Consider the following 15,426-nt stretch of genomic DNA (forward strand, 5'->3'; position numbering starts at 1 on the left):
CCAAAGCAGATATAAGCTTGGTGTGAACGCAGAGCGAGGCTGTTGTACTGTACTCCAAAGTGAAGACATCATCGGTCGTCAAGTCCCGAGTCGTCGTCCTGGGCCAGGCAGGCCGTTGCCTGCCTGGTCCAGACTGTGTCGTGTTCCAGAGTGTTAGTGAGTTGAGGAAGGTGGTCACCACCTCATGTACAGTGTTATATTACTTACCGTTAATAAATAGTGTTGCCTCCAAGCTGCGTGTGTGTGCACCTAATTCGAACCCACTACATCTGTGTAATGACAGTGCGGAGCGATAGCGGGATAGTGGTTAATAATGGGTGAGGTATTCATGAGACGGGAGCCGATGGCGGGGAAGTGTTACTAATGGAAGAGTTAATGAAGATTCATGAGACGGGATCCAATGACAGAGAAGGACATGAGCAGCAGGGCCAGGTGCGGTGAGGAGGATTGAGGCTCCGGGTGTGGCCAGAGCGGGCGAGCATAAATAGCAGCGTGAGCGGAAGCTTGGGGCTGCTTGGTGTGTCGTCACCTGGGATCTGGGCGTCTCCATCGTCTGCAAGTTGTCTGGAGCTTGGAAGCTAGATTGTCTCCGATTAAGGTTGTGTCTCATCACCCGAGTGTACGGAGTCACTCGTGTTATGTGTTGATTTGTTATTGGACTTTATTCTTAACTAGCGGGAAGTACCCGGCGTTGCCCGGGCGAAAAATATATTTCAAAACTTCTGTTAAAAACCTTACATAAACATACACAGATACTAAGGTATTGTGAAAGCCCAGTGGGCCATTTGTCCATTTCTCCACCAACAAAATTACAAGAGGCTTGCAGAAGTCCAAAAGTTATAGAAAGTGGAGGGTAAATGGTTGATCTTAAAGGTTACCGAAAATAGTCGACCCCCCCCCCCCCCTCAAAAATATATAGGGACGATGGACGGGGCCATGTACCGTCAAATCTGGGGTGAGAACCTCCTTCCCTCAGCCAGGGCATTGAAAATGGGTCGTGGATGGGTATTCCAGCATGACAATGACCCAAAACACACGGCCAAGGCAACAAAGGAGTGGCTTAAGTAGAAGCACATTAAGGTCCTGGAGTGGCCTAGCCAGTCTCCAGACCTTAATCCCATAGAAAATCTGTGGAGGGAGCTGAAGGTTCGAGTTGCCAAACGTCAGCCTCGAAACCTTAATGACTTGGAGAGGAGTGGGACAACATCCCTCCTGAGATGTGTGCAAACCTGGTGGCCAACTACAAGAAACATCTGAACTCTGTGATTGCCAACAAGGGTTTTGCCACCAAGTACTAAGTCATGTTTTGGAGAGGGGTCAAATACTTATTTCCCTCATTAAAATGCAAATCAATTCATAACATTTTTGACATGCGTTTTTCTGGATTTGTTTGTTGTTTTTCTGTCTCTCACTGTTCAAATAAACCTACCATTAAAATTATATATTGATAATTTATTTGTCAGTGGGCAAACGTTCAAAATCAGCAGGAGATCAAATACTTTTTTCCCTCACTGTAATACTTGGGCTCCATCTGGCACCATTAAACGTAAAAAAAAACTTGGGGCTTCATGCTTAAGTTTTAATATGTCGAATATGTTATGGTGGAGTACACAGGACGTTCAATAGAATTGGGTATCAATAACTTGAGTACGTTATAACAAAATTCCGTAAAGTGGGAGGGTGTAAATCAGCATGTTACTGGATGTTGGTGCTAATTTGTTCGTGTGTGTGTGACCCATGTGCTGTGCAGGTGCTTATGGGACGGGTCCCCAACAGAAGGCGCCGTCCCCGGGAGATGGGTCCTCACACGATGCTGGTAAAGTGAAGCATACAACTTACGACTAATTGAGGATCCTTGTGCAGATAAGTATTTTTTTGTTCCATTGGAACGAGGGGGGGAGTGGTTATGGAACGAATAATTGCAAAAAGTCAAAGAGACGTCAATGATGGTTTTGCAAAATTTAGTTCGCCCTGCATCCCTCAAATAAACTCCTAGCCGAGTGTGCAGGGTTAATCGCGTGTGCGATTCCCTCCCCGTTTTTCCAAAGTCAATTGTACATTTTTAAATATTGAGCTGGGCAATGTGTGTTTTAACATTTTCTCCTATCCTGCAGACATTTCTTTTAGAGGCTATCAGAATATCTTTAATGTTGGCTTCTTATTATATAAATTATTATTCTATACGAAAGAAGATTATATAATTCTATATTTGAAGTTTTTGTGACTGCAAGGGTCCATACTCTTTGTTTTTTTTCGGTGAAGTCACGTAGGTAAAAAAGAAAATAAAAATAAATAAAGTGCCCCCCCCCCCCAAATACAAAAGTATATATTTTTTTAGTTGTGTTTTGTGGAATAAATGGAGTACACAGACACACACAGCAAAGCCTCCTCGTGCTGGGCAGGACGATAGCACTCGGTAACAGATCTTGGGTCAGTTCATGTCCGCTCCGTTCATTTAACCAATTGAGAGCCTGTACAGATTTAAGCACTATTATTGAAGGATATGGAGATGCCTGCATACAACAGTGGACCGATTATGGCTGGTGATGATAATTTAGAAAATACGTAGTCATATTTAAGTGTGAATACTATTTTGTATTTGAAAATTTTGTATTTAATGTGTGCCGACACTTGCAGATAAACAGCTTGTGAGTGATGTGATCTCTCACATCCACGATACAGCAGTCACTTTGCTCTCGGAAATCGACAGGGCACTGGAGGAACTGAACGGCGAACTGCAGCAGGGGTGGCACAGTGCTTGGGTTTGATTCTCGACTTGGGTGCCTTTCTGCGTGGAGTTTGTCTGTTCTCTCTCCGACTGTTCTGATTTTTTTCTCTCTGAGTTCTTAGGTTTCCTCCCAGAGGTGTGGACTCGAGTCATGTGACTTGGACTCGAGTCAGACTCGAGTCATGAATTTGATGACTTGCGACTCGACTTGGACTTGCATAACAATGACTTTGTCCCACCTATGAGATGTGGACTCGAGTCATGTGACTTGGACTCGAGTCAGACTCGAGTCATGAATTTGATGACTTGCGACTCGACTTGGACTTGCATAACAATGACTTTGTCCCACCTCTGTTTCCTCCTGTCGCTGAAATAAACTGGTATTGGCCAAACATCCCAATTCTGAAAGATTATATTAAGATTATTCAATGGGGATTGCAAAACTTGGTAGGACACTCCTGAAAAATTATTGAGACTCGGTGAAACTTTCCTGGGTAAACAGGCGTAAATAAATACTAAGTAAACTTTTATTTTACCACGTAAAGCTCACTTAACTATTTTTTCAGAAGCGATCTGGCCACAAACGAAAGCCGAAGTGGCTTAGCACGTAGAAATTTATATTCTAAACTTGTTTTTAAATATGGAGGGGAAAACCAGAGGACCCGGAGATAAATCCACACGACTACTGGGAGAACATGCAAACTCCAAATACAGGCGTCAGTGTCGGGATCGAACCCACGACACGTGTATACCAGGGAAGGTAGTTAACATGTCACCACTGTGGTGCCACATTGTCTCAGTGAAGAGTCTTGACCACTGCTGTGAGCCACGGAATACAAAAATGTTACATCTTTGACACATCTTAATGTTGCCAACAAGTTTTGTCTTCAGTAAGAGGGCATAAAGATTGTCTCTTGTATTCTGTCAACAGATCATGTAGGCAGGGTGTGAAGAGCTTTCAGAAATGGAATGTCGTATTTTCACCTGAAATGAGTAAAGCTCTTAGAGGGGCGTCGTGAACTGTTCACAACAGTTGAAACCTCATCGTTCAAGCAGAGTTTGGCGACATTCTATTGAGTGTGAACGTAAACCCTATGCACACGGGGACGATGCTTGAAAGTAACGTTTCCTTGAAGCTGTGCTTCAGAAGGTCAGGTTGCTGTTCATCTCATTCTAAGTGAATTTCTTACGAGCACCTTTAAAAGAGCTGCCTTATTCATTCAATAATGTTCCAGGTTTTATTCTCACCCCATAAACTTGTAAAACCGTCATTTTAATCTCTATTGTTGTGTGGACCTTTCACCTTGGTGTGATAATTATCTAATTGAATAAATAATTTGCTCGCACTGCTACATGAAACAAAAATGGTTATGCATTTTTTGTAAAGCTGAATTGTGTAAATACATCACAACAGTCTGTTTCTATGATTTATCCGATGTCTTCCACATGAACATTAAACATGCAAAGTGCATTCCTTATGGCTCGACCATTTATTTGTACCCATGCCTTGGCTTGCAATCTGAATTTCTGGAGTTTGACTTTGCAGAGGAAGAGAGATAGTGAGACAAGTTTGGGTTATAGTATGAAACTAGCTCTAGTAGCTGCACAAGAATGAATTAAGCCCAAAATCAATCTCAATACTTATTGTTTGCTGACAACGCTGAGCTCCTTGCCGGCTCATGGTTTTATCGCGAGCGACTTCTTGGAATCCAGTCTCACAAGTCCAGAGTCTGGATCACTCGACAAAGTTCCATTTAGCCGCCTGAGCCACTCAAACACTTCTCAGATGTTTGGCCTCGTTTGTTCACAGCTGAGTTTTGATAACCTGGGTTTGCGAGCAACTCTTTCTCTCGAGAGGTCTGGACTCGCAAGCAGGTGTAACAAAAACATACTCCCGTAGCATACGATGCAAAAGCATGACTTTAGCCACAATAGTGACTATTATCGTACACAATGGTGATGTGCTGCTGTAGTCCAGACAGGCAGGATACAGGATAACACACATGCACATGCAGTGTTTGACACCTGCTGTTATCACACGCTTTCAAGGTGCTTTGTCCTAGTGTATTTTCAAATGTAACATTGTATTTTGTTGTTTGTTTTTAAAATGTATTTTGTTATGAAACCCGATATTTGGCATAATAAAGCACGATTACAGTTTGAGAGCATGGTTTATTTTTAATGATTTTCTTCATGCATGACTATGAAAACAGAACACATTACTAATTACTGGATAAAGGCTTTCCAAAGCTGTCGCCATCTCATACTACACAACACGAGTTATCTAATACCATCATCAGTCACGAGAACCTAGAGTGTTGCACGAGCACGGGGCACTTGTTTGAACTATCGAAAAAAAGACATCTCACCATCATCAGTCTCACGCGACAGAGAGTTTCACAGAGAGTGTGTGAGATGGGAAGAGAGTTCCACAGAGAGTGAATGTGAGAGTGAGAAGCAGGGAGGGGCTCTGCGCTCGGTGTGATGTGAGATGGGGACGGAGCGCGCCGCTGCTACTCGGCGAGTGGCGGGATTCTCTCGAGCTGCAGCTGGAAGCCCGTGGTGGAGCGGTTGACGATGCGCGGCACGGGCTGCGCCTCCACGGGGCCGGGCAGCACGCGGAACCGCGAGAGAATCAGGGCGAGCATCACGCGCAGCTCGTTCATGGCAAAGTGCTGCCCAATGCAGTTGCTGTGGGGGGTGTACGCAGGGTGAAGGGAGTCGTGGTCACAAAATCACAATTTTATCATCGCTATCATTGCCGATTCAAGTCATCATCACTCATTACCAAATGTCAACCGTGAAAGCCGTTTGTAGTAAAGCCGTGCTATACAATTATGCGGATAGGTTCCAGCTCTAAATATAAAACATTGCTGTGGCTGTAATGCGTCAAATAATGAATACGGGGCACGCAACGCTCTGTGAAAATATTTCTTCATGAGGATGCAAGTGCAGCCCAGGGAGGGGTCTGTGTTGGGCAGCACCACTCCTCTTGTGTGGTGCCATCGCTCCCTACAGATCTCATTGTACATAATATTCTATTTTTACATTGAGTTTTAATGTGATGGCTCCTTGATTGGCAGATTTGAGCCAGAAAGGCGTCACGTGTGTAAGCAAAAAAATAAAAAAAATATATTGAATTGACGGCTCTCTGCACTCACTCATCCAGGCAAGACAAATATCCCTATTATAGCTTTAAATAGACTGGGGGTAACTGCTGTTAGCGAGCACCTATAAAGGCAGGTGGATCACCAGCACTACACGCAACTGCCTTTGTCTCCCCAGTAGCAATACTTACTGCTCCAGGTACTCATTTCAGGCTGAGTCGACTTAACGGAGGCCCAATACCTATTCAGTTAATTGTCACCGGTGTTGGCTGTGAGGGGGAATCGAACTTGTGTTGCAAGGTTCGTAGCGCAGCGCACTAACCGCTGTGCCACAGCTCCCCCCCCATCCAGGGCAGACACCGACACTATCACCCATGCAGGCTTCAGACACCGTTCACTGCTTTCATAATAATCATAATTATTTTATGCTTGGTTATGCTTGGAGTCTCAGTGGTCTCACGAATCAGGAGGCGATGATCTTCTTGTGTGTAATCGCCAATTGAGTAATTTATAGGTAAGATGTTTTAGCCTTGGGATGTTTGACCAGTGTCAGGTACATTGTGTCGTCGTTTTTTGTCCTGAGTCTGGAATTGAACCTTGGGAACTTCTTGTTGCGAAGCAGAAATGTTTAAACTGCGCCAGCGTGACTTATTTTAAGTAGAAATGCGCACTCCTCTTTTTTAAAATCAACTGTCGGATGAAGGCTTCATTGGAGTGCGGGGAGTTATTTAACAATGCTTCAACAAACTAGCCAACGTGGGTTGGTGAAGGGGAGACGGGGACAGGTATGATTTACAACTCCCCATTGCCAATTATTGTATTCGTGTTCGGGAATCGGACTTGGCTTTCTGGGTTTGTGTGCAATGCGTTAACCACTGCCCCATCGCCCCCCCCCTCCCCTCCATGTCCCTTGCAGGCTGATCGCGTCGTGGGGCTTCATAGTTTGCGTCGTAACGGCCCGAGTTTGCCTGTGGAGACGGTGGCGGTGAGCAGGAGGGTTTAACGCTCACCGGGGCCCGGCCGAGAAGGGGATGAACGCGTAGGGGTGGCGATTGGCTGCGTTTTCAGGAGAAAATCTCAGAGGGTCATAAACCTGCGGGCAGATGCACAGGCGAGTTAAAATTACATATTGACACATCAAGTGACTTCATGTGCACGCGTACGCACACACTGATCACCACCTCCGTCTCCATTACCCTGCTAGGGAAAGTTCTCTGAAAGAGCACCTATTATAAGTTAATAGCGGGTTGGTACAGAGCTCCAATCCCAGCCATCTAAGTGTTAGTTAGGACGCCGACACATGATCCTTATGGCGTTACCCCGGGGTACCAAATAATAGAAAATGCCCGAGGCTATTTCATATTTTATTTCTGGGACACTATCTTTTTCAGGGGTGGACTTAACACCGCGACTGGGATACCAATCAATCCGACATCAGTGCTACTCCGCGATGTCGAAACGCCAAATAGCATAAAAAAATCCGATTTCTAAAAATTCAACTTTGAATAGTGCATCGTGTACAGTTCACATGTTGCACTCGGGAGCCTTTGATGTGACACAGCACCTTTGATTTGACACAACACTAGGCCTGGCTACTTTTCGTGTTTCTTGAGGCTCTCCCCTTTTATACTTTTCGAGCCCCTTCTCTCGAAGCTTCCCTCACACGCCACACCCCTCTCGGCCAATCATCGTCCTTCTTCCCTCAATGGTTGTCAACCATCGCCTCAACGCTCAACCTTCGCTTCCCGCGAGTTAGAACCTCCAATCCCTTTGAACCTCGCCTCCCGGCCATTCACTGTGGAGGCCTCTCTGCACCAACGGGAGGCATTGGCCTACTTCCTTGAATGTTTGCCGGTATGTTTGCTGCAGGTGAGTAGTCTGTTGTCTCGTTAATTACAGAAGTTTCCCAGGTTTGACGCCGACGCACACACGGCAGAATTACCATCAGTAAATCTGAGGAGAGCCCAGGTCTCTTAAATCACCTCTGATTTGGATGTCCAGGAGTTAATACTGGAATTGTAGCTGGTGGTGAGGCAAGTTGTTTAGCCAGCACCTGATTAGGCCAGCCTGGCACAAGAGGGGGTTCTGTGGCCAGCAGCATGCCGTGCTACCTTTACCCACCCAAGTGCTGATGATAACACACAACACTGGGCATTCATTTACGGCTGAGTTGACATAGGAGGTTCAGGCACTCCTTGCTTGATGCGGCCAGGAATCTAACCCAGGTCACCAGGTGTGTAGTGAAGTGCCCAAACCCAATTCTGCTGCTGCTGCCCTGGTGCTTGCGGCCAGGCCCCATTCTCGCGGGACTTCGGCTGAACGAACCAAGCGGTGTGAACAAGCAATGCCTCCCCTCTTCCCTGGGGAATGGGGGACCATGCCGAGAACGTCCCTTGGCTTCGATCGACAAACTAATTCTGTCTCACCCAAATGTCTCCAGTACTGCGGTGGCACTCACCAGCAGAAGTGCTGATTGGTCGACTTTCCACATCAAACGACTCGAGTTCTGCACCCACTGTGCTACGAATCTGCTGTGGAAATGGCGACCCCTACCTGACCGTGTTCGCCACTTGTTGCAATGCATCCCATATTATTATGCTGCATATCTGGTCAGTTCTTCTTCCACCCTCCATCCACGCGATCCCGAAAGAGTGCCTTCATCGCCATATTGCTGCTGATGTCAGGTATTGAGCCAAACCGTGAACCAGAGCTCTACTGGATTTGTAAACGCACGCTCCCTAGTCAACAAAACGGCATTGATCCAATATCTGATTAACTTAAATGTCGAGTCGACATTCGTTGAAGTTAGATATGGAGTGCCTCGAAAACCTCTAAGAATGCACGCGAGCAGTGCACATGTGTATTGCACAAAACGATATGATGCTTAATCCAGGAAACTCGGAGGTTCTGCTGGATCGCACTCGGGTTCTGGTGAAAACAATTGTGAGACGATCAGGGGTGATGGTCGCAGACTCCAGGATTCCGTTTTCTACTCATCTAATGAGCCTCGGCATCATTCTCGACCAGATTATGTCGTTTGATCACCACGTGCAAACTATAGTCAGGTTGTGGAATTTCATATAAGGGTTCTACGACACATTCAGCCAATATTTAGTCATGGCATAGCCAACACGGTGGCGTGTAGCATAGTGTGACGAGGCGAAAGTTTAGGGTCACACACCCGGCTTCCCTCTGTGGCAGTTCTAGCTGGTGTGACCGATTTTAGGAGTATGGGTGTGGAGAAGCCCAATTATGTAAATTTACCTGCCATAAAAGGGGAAATAAAGGGGATTGGAGGCACGCGACATGAGAAGGGAGTGGGACCAGCAAACAGCAGCAGCAGCCAGGAGCTGGATGCGTTTACCCGGGAGTGTGGAGGCACCACAACAAGGGAAGGCAGCGGGGCTCTGCGTGCTGTTGGTGCAGAGACACCATCCCAAGGGAAGCTACCTGCTCTGTCTATAGCTGCAGTGTGGACTCTCCACACCAAGGGAGCCACTGGTGCTCTACCTACTGTTAGATCGTGGAGACACCACCCCAAAGAAGGCGCGAAAAGCTTTGCATATTGCTACAGGCTGACTGAAGAACTGGGACACAGGACCGTGAGACCCTATAAACGGACGTGCTGGTAGGTGTATAAGGGTGATGGAGTCGCCCAGGTGCGTTGCGTGTAAAAACAGGTTCCTTTTCTTTATTAAGTTCCATATATAGCACACAAGTCAGACAATACTTGTGTGGTTCTGCCTATAAGTGTGCATGAAAGTATCACCTATAAAAGAGTGGCAAAACGACCAACCCGCATGTTGTGTTTCATCCCTCCCCAAGGAATCACACTCCCCATACACGCTGCCACTATTCCGAATCGTTACACATCGTATTGACAAGGCTTGATTATCGCAACTCACTACTCTACAGGATGTCTGAAAAAAACATTAGCAAGCTACGTGTACAAAATTATTTGGCATGTGTCGTGACGGGCACTGTAAAATCCAACAATGTTGGTCCGGTGCTCGCTGCGCTGCATTGGCTTCTGGTTGCTGAACAAATACATATAAGATGGCACTCATTACACACAAAGTGCTTGCTACGAATTAACCAAATATTTTGCTGATCTCAAGGAGTATACACCATCATGCAAACTCTGGTCATCCTCGCAGTGGCTTTTGTATAACCACTGCATAACGCGCATTCAAATGCGCTTCTGCGGCCATCTGGAACGCTCTTCCTTTTAAATCTAGATTGAAAATTGATCTTTTTTTTTACAGTTTCTTGTGTTCAGTTTGTTGTCCTTCCCCCGCACCTCCAATTATCATGACTGGCTATGTACAGTGCGAAAGAAGTTCAACATACATACATTCAATACACGTGCAGTATTAATCAGGACAGCCGCTCGATTTGAACCGTTAACTTGTATGTATGTTGTATGTTCAACTTCTTTCGCATCGTACATAGTCAACCGTGTTAATCGGGCGTGCGGGGAAGGATAACAAACTAAACACAAAAATAACTTATGCAACAAGCGGCAAACGCGCTACCGCTGAGCTGCATCACTACGTTCTCTCCTTTGGCAGTCATTCCATCACCAGTCTCATTAATCGGGCAATACATTTTTCAGGCCCAATCCTACTTCCTTCAAAGTCAATATGCATCTTATTTCAATAACTATGTAAGTGGGGCTTAAGTTTCAATTCGTCACAATTGCATTGTATTTGTTATCAAAATCATGAAAATATCCTAAAATTATGCCTATATATGTTTCAGCCTGGAAGGAATGTGAACACGGACAAAACAATCTTCATGTAGGGGCTACGAATGTATTGAATCTGCACGTGCAGGTCAAATGCAGAGGCCAGGTAAGTGCAGTTCACACATGCGACACTGCGATAGTTCAATGAAGCAGCGTGCACACTCGGAGGTTGGAGACAAACCTCTGGGTCCTTCCAGAACTCTGGGTTTCTGTGCAAGCAGAAGATGTTGATGAAAACTCGGGTTCCTGCACGTTTGCACAGCACAGGGGGTGGGAGGCAAAGATACATGTACGTAGAGTTGCTAAAGTTTCCCAAAATGTGGAGTCACACAGCTCCCCATCATGGTGCAACTGAACATAGAACCACATGGGCCATGGGTCGGCGACTTCAGACCTTGTTTCGGAAGTCCAGATGGAGTGAAAGAGGCAAATAAATAAAGATGCTGCGATGCCACTTTAAGGGATGGTACACGACACAAAGAACTTCAGGATTGCACAGCATGAGTCAAGGACCAGCCATTTAACAGAATAATAAATATACATAAACTACAGTATGGTAATGTAGTTTTTACAGTTATTCTAACCTACAAAGGTTTTATTAACTGGGACTCCAAACCACAACTCCTCGCTGGGGCCCTCGTCCATCGCTTGCATCCCTCTCCCCGCGCCATTCGCTCCACCGCCTGCCCACTCCCAATGGGCCTTGGAGTTAGAGCGCTCTCCTGACTTGTAAAAACGTGGCAACACCCGTGGACAGAGCCAGCGAAAAGTGACAACAAACATGGGGTTGAATGAAGGGTAGGTAAAGCGTTAAGATCTTTGGGAGGGGGTGGGAGGCTAGATATTTCAGCTCATAGCAGTTAGACCAGAGCCGAGGAGGTGAGGAGCTAGGACCTGTGGGGATGACGCGCCCATCGCACAAGGTGATTGGTTGGCTCGTCTTCCTGGAGATCGAGGGTACCACGGCCTGCAGGCGCAGCGATTCCTTGATGCACATAGTGGTGTAGGACAGCTGGGAAAGGTCGTCCCTGCAAGGGGACACGCATGCACGGTGACACAAACGTCAGTTTACGTCCTGTTTACCTCAGGTCTAAGTCATATTTATTGTACACATGGATTGAAAACAATGAAAAACAAAACGGCTTCCCACATTTTAAATATACTGTATCTCTAAAAGTTCATGAAATTGCTCCCGAATGTGAAAAGTAAAGGTAAAGGCGCAGCCCTGTAGTTTCTAGCTCACGCGACTGCTGGCAGAGCAGCCTCCAGGAGACGGTGCTCTAGAGAGCCCTTCCAGGCCTTCTCTCTCACGATAGCCAGACGTCTTGATAAAGGTTCCTTCGTGTAGACAAAAGTAGATATATGAAATGTGTCTCCATATCTGTGGTTCTCAAACCTGTGGGTCGTGCTCCCCTGGGGTGGCACAGGCTGTGGCATGGATACCGTGCAAGAAAATTGCAGACAACTATTTCAAACGTGCACAGGGAATGTCAGTACCCTGTTGTGGTGACAAATTAACTCATGCACAACATGAAACACATGACTTACGAACACAAAACTCACAAAGACAAAGCATGAAATAAGTGCCTTATTAACAGTGGTCTTGATTTGGGGCACCACGCCAACAATGTTTATAACTTTTGCTCTAAATGAAGCAATCCAAGTAAATATTTAAATCCAGGTGGTCCATTGACATTGACCCTGTAGAACAGATTCTGCTACTGCAAATATTGTTTTGTCATCAGCCTCTAACAAGAAGGAGAAATTGATGGGTTGAGAGGAACACAATTAAATAAATACTACTGTAATGGGTTCACTTCAGGCGCACACTGAAAATTTATAGGCAACATTATTTATTATCAACACAACGGTAACTCTTAACATAGGGTGGTGACCACCGACCTATCCTCGCTAACACACACCATCACTTGCTAACACTCGCTAACACTGACTCTCTGATACGACTCGCGTGGCCAAGCCAGGAGGGCTACTGGTTGGCCACGCTGACTTGAGGCTTGACTCTTCTTCATGATGCGTCTTCACGAGGCATCTTCATCCCGGACATGAGCAGCCTCGAACCCGGTGCGAAGGCCGCTTATATGAGCCTCGGCGTGTCCGGGCCACACTCCGGCCACGCCCACCTACGAGAACTCTCGAGAAGGCTCTTCTCCTGTCCACGTGGCCCCCAAGGTGCCCCTGGGGCACCCGCCATCCACCTTGATCTGGTCACGTATCCAGCCGGGTTCACCCAGAGTGCCACGGCCTCACACAACCCCCGTGGTACTGACCCATGGCCTCCAGACACCCCGAACTGGCCGTGACGTCATTCCCACAACCAAACGTGATAACGTCATGTGTGTGTGTGTGTGTGTGGACCCGCGTAGTAGTGACACTCCCCCGCGTAGTGAAGTCACACGTGTGTGTGTGTAGGCTCACATGGTAGTGACGCTCTAAGTCACTACATTACCCCCCCCATGTAAAAATACAGCCGTCCCGGCTGTGACAATACATAAAAAAAATACAGTGCACCGCCAACGAGTAACGTCAATAAATAACCACCGACAATAAATAACGCGAGAACATACAGTGAGGGAAAAAAGTATTTGATCCCCTGCTGATTTTGTACGTTTGCCCACTGACAAAAAAATGATCAGTCTATAATTGTAATGGTAGGTGTATTTGAACAATGAGAGACAGAATAACAACAAAAAAATACAGAAAAACGCATGTCAAAAATGTTATGAATTGATTTGGATTTTAATGAGGGAAATAAGTATTTGACCCCTCTGCAACACATGACTTAGTACTTGGTGGCAAAACCCTTGTTGGCAATCACAGAGGTGAGACGTTTCTTGTAGTTGGCCACCAGGTTTGCACACATCTCAGGAGGGATTTTGTCCCACTCCTCTTTGCAGATCTTCTCCAAGTCATTAAGGTTTCGAGGCTGACGTTTGGCAACTCGAACCTTCAGCTCCTTCCACAGATTTTCTATGAGATTAAGGTCTGGAGACTGGCTAGGCCACTCCAGGACCTTAATGTGCTTCTTCTTGAGCCGCTCCTTTGTTGCCTTGGCCGTGTGTTTTGGGTCATTGTCATGCTGGAATACCCATCCACGACCCATTTTCAATGCCCTGGCTGAGGGAAGGAGGTTCTCACCCAATATTTGGCGGTACATGGCCCCGTCCATCGTCCCTTTGATGCGGTGACGTTGTCCTGTCCCCTTAGCAGAAAAACACCCCCAAAGCATAATGTTTCCACCTCCATGTTTGACGGTGGGGATGGTGTTCTTGGGGTCATAGGCAGCATTTCTCCTCCTCCAAACACGGCGAGTTGAGTTGATGCCAAAGAGCTCCATTTTGGTCTCATCTGACCACAAAACTTTCACCCAGTTGTCCTCTGAATCATTCAGATATTCATTGGCAAACTTCAGACGGGCATGTGCTTTCTTGAGCAGAGGGACCTTGCGGGCGCTGCAGGATTTCAGTCCTTCACGGCGTAGTGTGTTACCAACTGTTTTCTTGGTGACTATGGTCCCAGCTGCCTTGAGATCATTGACAAGATCCTCTCGTGTAGTTCTGGGCTGATTCCTCACCGTTCTCATGATCATTGCAACTCCACGAGGTGACATCTTACATGGAGCCCCAGGCCGAGGGAGATTAACAGTTTTTTTGTGTTTCTTCCATTTGCGAATAATCGCACCAACTGTTGTCACCTTCTCACCAAGCTGCTTGGCGATGGTCTTGTAGCCCATTCCAGCCTTGTGCAGGTCTACAATCTTGTCCCTGACATCCTTGGAGAGCTCTTTGGTCTTGGCCATGGTGGAGAGTTTGGAATATGATTGATTGATTGCTTCTGTGAACAGGTGTCTTTTATACAGGTGTAATAAAGGACTCGTTCACTGGGTCTGTCTTCGTTGTCCTTTATTTGGGTTCTTTACACTTGTCCCACACGGCCCTCGCTCAGAGCTTCCCCGCTTGGCAGCTCGACAGCTGCCTTCGCTCCCGTAGCCTTTATCGCTCCTGCAGCTCTGCTGCAGGTCCCCTTTGTGCAGTCCTCCGGCTGCTCTCACTGCAGCTCCACCGCTGCTCCCCGTTCCTCCGTGCTCGTCACCGCTAGACGACGGTGCCGAGTCTTAATGTGTGTGGCGATCCCGCCACTCTCCAACCTCCGCCCTGCGTGGCCTCACTCTGTCTCTATCCCCAACTCTCTCTCCCACCCCGCTGGCTGGCGCCGTCATGAGCCCCTCAGCCATCAGGCTGAGGCACGGCGACCATCCAACGTGGTCTCCCCTCTTCACTCCCTCGACTGCTCCCAGATGTCTTCCTGTCTCCCCGCTATAACTTCTCCCCCACGTGACCCTGACTCCTCCCTCTCGGATCGTCACATCCGCCCTGCCCATTTACGCTCGCATTACACAGGTAACAAGCTCAGATTAGGAGCACTCCCTTTAAGAGTGTGCTCCTAATCTCAGCTCGTTACCTGTATAAAAGAGCCAGAAATCTTTTGGGAGCCAGAAATCTTTCTGATTGAGAGTGGGTCAAATACTTATTTCTCTCATTAAAATGCAATTACATTTTTGACATGCGTTTTTATGGATTTTGTTGTTGTTATTCTGTCTCTCACTGTTCAAATGAACCTACCATTAAAATTATAGACTGATCATTTCTTTGTCAGTGGGCAAACGTACAAAATCAGCAGGGGATCAAATACTTTTTTCCCTCACTGTATGTACAAATACAAAATACAGGACGAACCACGAATGCACCAACAAGAGTCGAACAAGCATCAACGCCCTCGCAAGTCGATGAACCACAACGTAAAATCCGTGGGTGAAGAAAAGCCAC

At 46.7% G+C, this 15,426-nt stretch overlaps 1 protein-coding gene across 1 annotated transcript in view; it reads right to left on the reverse strand.

Annotated features, from left to right (window-relative positions):
- Positions 1-5,199: 5,199 nt before the first annotated feature.
- The window catches only part of LOC144943332 (cytochrome P450 4B1-like), a 32,877-nt gene continuing 22,650 nt past the window's right edge, over positions 5,200-15,426 (reverse strand). Inside the window, exons 9-12 of the mRNA XM_078870708.1 lie at positions 11,477-11,610; positions 10,764-10,828; positions 6,846-6,928; positions 5,200-5,419 (exon numbers count right to left, since the gene is read on the reverse strand). Coding sequence (XP_078726834.1) covers positions 5,242-5,419; positions 6,846-6,928; positions 10,764-10,828; positions 11,477-11,610 — 460 coding nt within the window. The 3' untranslated portion in view covers positions 5,200-5,241. The remainder of the gene's footprint in view (positions 5,420-6,845; positions 6,929-10,763; positions 10,829-11,476; positions 11,611-15,426) is intronic.

Source organism: Lampetra fluviatilis, chromosome 30, assembly GCF_964198595.1.
Source record: "Lampetra fluviatilis chromosome 30, kcLamFluv1.1, whole genome shotgun sequence".
NCBI lineage: Eukaryota > Metazoa > Chordata > Hyperoartia > Petromyzontiformes > Petromyzontidae > Lampetra > Lampetra fluviatilis.